Raw genomic sequence first — 5,077 nt, 5'->3', positions numbered from 1 at the left:
AATATAATAAGCAAAAAAAAATTTCTTAAAAATACTCTTAAGTATATATATATATATATATTTTATTATTTTTTTTATTTTTTGCCCAAGAAGACCATCCAACATTCAAATCAGTGACTAAGCTTAATGCTAAGTGTTGAAAAATATTCAATGATTTCCTTTTTGGGATGAAAGAATGAGAGCACAATGAAGAGATATCTTTTGCTTTCCACCTTGAGGGTTTTTACGGACAATTGGCTGAAGGGTCATTTAGTGCTTGCTAAAACTTAGATAGTTTTTGAGATCCATGCTAGCCCATCATGCCCCTAATGATATTAATTTGAAGCAATGGATCAAGGTGGCGCAATTTGTACTCTAATGTTCTTCACAGTATGTGTTTTTGATGGAATGATGATCCTTTTAGCTCCCAAATTAATATCATATCATGATTCCTATCGAACAATTGGTCAACAATGTTGAGCACTTATTCATTAACACTAATCTCATCTTTTGGCATGAATCCGTCCATCTAATCTAAATCATCAATGACGGCAATTTCATATTTCGCATTGTAGATTCAGCTGTATGAGCTTACAATTGTTAAGGTGCTCATTCACTATGATTGAAAAGTTGCTTTATTCACCACCCACAAACCTCTATTCTCTTCCAAGTAGGGATTCTTATCATTCATCATGGTGAGCGCTTTTCTTATGGCATATCACTTCTGAACTGCTTCAATGTAGGGAATATAACATATATATATATATATATATATACAAAACTGAACTTGGACAATAAGCCTTTTAGATCGAGTGATTTCACAGTTTCGAATGTTACTAGAACCAGTAGTCATAAGTTCTAAGTTCTTCTGTACCTGTTGTGAGATATGTACTTCCTGGCATAGAAATGAGACGCAAAGAACACAAGCAAACACAGATCATTTATGTGGTTCGATCCAACTGGATCTACGTCCACGGGAGGGAATCAATCAAATAATTCACTAAGGCAAAAGAAATGAAGAATACATAGTGTATACATAGAGATGAGCCATCATCTTCCTTCTATCGTCTCCCTCTCAAGCGACACCTTGATATAAGGCCTCAAGATGCTCTCCTCCCCTCTAGCTCTCTAGTTATTTATTCTCATCTCCGTCGTGATAACTTAAGATCTCTTCCCTTGCTCTCCTAAGCCTCACGCTCTCTCTATTTATAGAAGCAAGAGAGTGATAAGTGGGAGGTAGGTGGTCGGAGGTCGGCAGGTGGGATGTAGGTGGGCGGTAGGTGAGATGTGGTAGGTGAGCGGCACGATATTACAAAAGTGCCCTTTTACCTTAGTTCAATAATTGGGGGTCAAAATAACAATTCTCCACCTTGACCCTCAATTGAGAAGCTTCGAACTAAAGATTCCCTCCACCTGGCCCCTGAGGGGCCCTCAGCCCTTGCTTGAGTTTGCTAAGTCCAAACAGTACATGGACTTAGCAATCACGATTCTTCCGATAAGAGAGTACAACCCCTTTTTCCTGACTCCTTGTATGAGGATACGAGGGCCTTTGGTTACTCTGATGCAGTCATTCTCTGCCATGAACAAGCATCCGCTTGACTCCAGCGTACCTAAAGAAATCAGATTTCTTTTTTTTTAGCTCTGGTACGTACCTGACATTTTTCATTTTTCAGTACTCTTTCAGTACTCGTTCAACTCCATCAAATATCCTTATCCTGATTGATCCACTTCCAACAACCCTGTGAGTTTTATTGTCTCTCAGTAGAACGGACCCATCATTTTCCTGTTGCAGTATCCCGAACCTATCTTTGTGAAGACACATGCAGAAAGAATACCCTGAGTCGAGGATCCACTCTTTACTGGATTCAGATTCTGTGATCACCAGGGCCTTAGCAGAATCATAGTCATCAGAGGCTACGCTTGCTCCTCCTGATTCTTCTGGCTCTTCTTGGTACTTATTCTTCCTGTCTGGGCAGTTCCTCTTGAAATGACCGTCCTTGTGACAATGATAGCACTTGAAAGATCCCATTGATGACTGTTCCCTCTATCCTTGCTTGACCTTGATCTGTACAGACCATTTCTTGAATCTTTCCTGGACGATCTTCCTCTGACAATAAGACTGTCACCGCTGACTTCCTTGTCTCTATCATGCTTCCTCTGAAGTTCTTTGGCTCTAATCAGAGATTAAACCTCCTTTAGAGTAATAGTTTGCACCCTTCCATAAAGCATCGCATCCTTGAAATGCTCGTAGCTCTTAGGAATAGAGTTTAGCAACAACAGTGCTTTGTCCTCATCGTCCATCTTGACGTCGATGTTCTCGAGGTCGTCGATGATCTTGTTGAACTCGTCGATCTGCTCTGAGACAGATTTATCTTCATGCATTTTGAAGGAGTATATACGCTGCTTCAGAAAGAACCTATTAGCCAGAGACTTTGTCAGATAGAGTACCTCGAGTTTGGCCCAAAGTGCTTTCCCATTCTCGGTCATGTCGGCCGACAATGCCGCCGACCCTTGCAAGGCTTCTGCAAGACCCTGCAGAACTAATAGAGTTCGCTCTCATCTTTACTCTCCATAGGCCGAAGTCGTTCTTCCCGTTGAATTTCTCAATGTCGAATTTGGCGGAACTCATTGTCGTGGCTAAGATTTCTTCCAATGAATTCTACCTGCTGCCCTTCCAAGAACCAGGTTGAAATTACCAAAATGTTGTACTATTGTATAGCAACCAAAAGTTTTAAGCCTAAACCTGCCTTTTAACGCCTCGCTGTTCAAGAAATTCTCATCAAACTTCTTACCTTCTCCCCGTGAACTCCACTGCCTTCGCCAACCGAACGGAGAGCTCTGATCCCTTTTGGCAGAGATCACACTTGTTCACCGGAAAAAACTTCTTGTTATGTGCTCGACCTCCTTCCCACAGGCACTCCTCTGTGTTCAGCGGAACAAGTCAGGAATTCATCATCTGCCTCTCGCACGAGAATAACTGCCTCTCCAGAGCCATCACGCCTCGCTAAACTGCTCAGGTCCTCCTGCTTCGCGAACTCCCGAACAGGGAACTCCCCGAACCCTTCTCTGCGCGATCTCCACCTCTTCCCTCTGGCTCGCAAGACCGAACTCCTACTCTAACTCCTACTCTGAAATCCTCTGCTGGCAGCCCTGTCACAAATTTTCGGCCCTCGCTCGCGGACTGTTACTCCACCGTCTTGCTGAAATGCACAACCTGCGGTGCGAATCCAGTTGATCAAAGCTTCCATTGCTCACCGAATTTATCGTGATTCGGCTGCCTGCGGCTGCCTGCGACACACTGCCTGCGACACGATCCGCTTGCTCCTCTGTTCGTGAATGTCGAACTCCTCTTCTTCGTCGCTGGCCACGAACACCTTTACGCGGATACCTCTAGTCAAGAAGTATGAATTTTCCCACAGACGGCGTCAATTGTTGTGAGATATGTACTTCCTAGCATAGAAATGAGACGCAAAGAACACAAGCAAACACAGATCGTTTACGTGGTTCGATCCAACTGGATCTACGTCCACGGGAAAGAATCAATCAAATAGTTAACTAAGAAAGACAAAAGAAATTAAGAATACATAGCTTATACATAGAGATGGGCCCTCATCTTCCTTCTATGGTTTCCCTCTCAAGCGACACCTTGATACAAGACCTCAAGATGCTCTCCTTCTCTCTAGCTCTCTAGTTATTCTCTCCTCATTTGTGGTATCTTAAAATCTCTTCCCTTGCTCTCCTAAGTCTCACACTCTCTCGATTTATAGAAGCAAGAGAGTGGTAGGTGAGAGGTAAGTGAGCAGTAGGTGAGAGGTAAGTGAGCAGTAGGTGAGCGGTAGGTGAGATGTGGTAGGTGAGCGGCACCACATTACAAAAATATCTTTTTAACTTAGTTCAATAATTGGGGGTCAAAAAAATAGTACCCTTCATTTGTGACAAAAACAAAAAAAAACATTGTTTAGCACAGTTTGCAAAACCTAAAAGCTTTCAAATATAAAGCTAAGATATAAAACAATTGTAAGAATTTATCAATGCGCAGTGAAGAAGATGAAGCGATCGAAACAAAATAATAGCTAGATTTACGGAAATTATAAAAATGAACTGTAAGAAAACAAGTTTCAAGCATGCAATGCTTGGCAAAAAGCTCACTAAAAGCCATAAGCCGCCTAAAGATCACAGAATTAAAGCAATAAACCACAAAACAACAAATATTTCGAAAATTCACACCTGCGCAAGATGCAAAAAATGAAAAAAAAAAACTTTGGGTCGGATTCCAAGCACTCACGGGTTTCTAGCCCTGGCACGGACAGAATCATCCATTGATCCCAACGTCTCGCCATGAGTAGTATCTACACCTGCGGCGCGGACCTTCAAAACCCTTGGTCTCGACATTAACCCCATGGCTGCAATGGAGAGATCTACCGTGCTCGAAAGACAAAGACTGAAGCGCATTTCACGACGCGCTCGAAAGAGGATCTTCGCCGCCGGGAGAGGCGGTGCGCAAACAGAGGCCGCGGCCATTGCTCCGTGTTCTAAGCAGTATGATTGGACAGCCTTGTCTGCGGAAGGGGGTTTATGTCCTGCCGTTTTTTCGCTGGCTTGTCTAATTAATGTCGGCCAGCTGAATGGAATGCTTTAAACTTTAGGATTTTAGATTTAAGATTTCAGTGTAGATTCCGTTATCTTTTGGATGGTTACAACTAAGGACGGCAAGATCGCCCGTGAACAACTCATTCTAAGTTAATAAGTCGCATATGAACAATATGAATAAAAATTTATTTATTTATGTACAGTTAATTTTGACTCGAAATACTACTAATCAATTATATATATTAATTAAAAAAATATAATAAAAATTATTAAATTATATTTAAATGATGTTTTAATATTAACATCTTACGACTACATGATTAGGGTTGTCAAATTGATTTTTTTTTCGTGAACGGCTTTTGTTTATACTCCTAGTTAAATCTTCGAAATTATTTGGTACAGCATAGATTAAATTTAGTTAAATTATCTGAAATTATTAAGATTTAATTTGTTAGATTAATTTAATTTAATTAGCTTTACTTATGTTAATTATTATTTATTAATTTAG

General features: G+C 41.0%; 1 protein-coding gene across 2 annotated transcripts in view; it reads right to left on the bottom strand.

Moving 5' to 3' along the window:
- LOC110033641 (acetolactate synthase small subunit 2, chloroplastic-like) overlaps nt 1-4,613 on the bottom strand; it is an 84,838-nt gene extending 80,225 nt beyond the window's left edge. For both annotated transcript variants that reach the window (XM_020737689.1, XM_020737690.1), the window contains exon 1: nt 4,265-4,613. In XM_020737689.1, coding sequence (XP_020593348.1) covers nt 4,265-4,500 — 236 coding nt within the window. In that variant the 5' untranslated portion in view covers nt 4,501-4,613. The remainder of the gene's footprint in view (nt 1-4,264) is intronic.
- Between the last annotated feature and the right edge of the window lie 464 nt (nt 4,614-5,077).

The sequence above is a fragment of the Phalaenopsis equestris genome, unplaced genomic scaffold, assembly GCF_001263595.1.
Source record: "Phalaenopsis equestris unplaced genomic scaffold, ASM126359v1 Scaffold001243, whole genome shotgun sequence".
Taxonomy (NCBI): domain Eukaryota; kingdom Viridiplantae; phylum Streptophyta; class Magnoliopsida; order Asparagales; family Orchidaceae; genus Phalaenopsis; species Phalaenopsis equestris.
The sequence above is the reverse complement of the archived record's forward strand: the minus strand, read 5'-3'. Positions and strand labels throughout refer to the sequence as shown.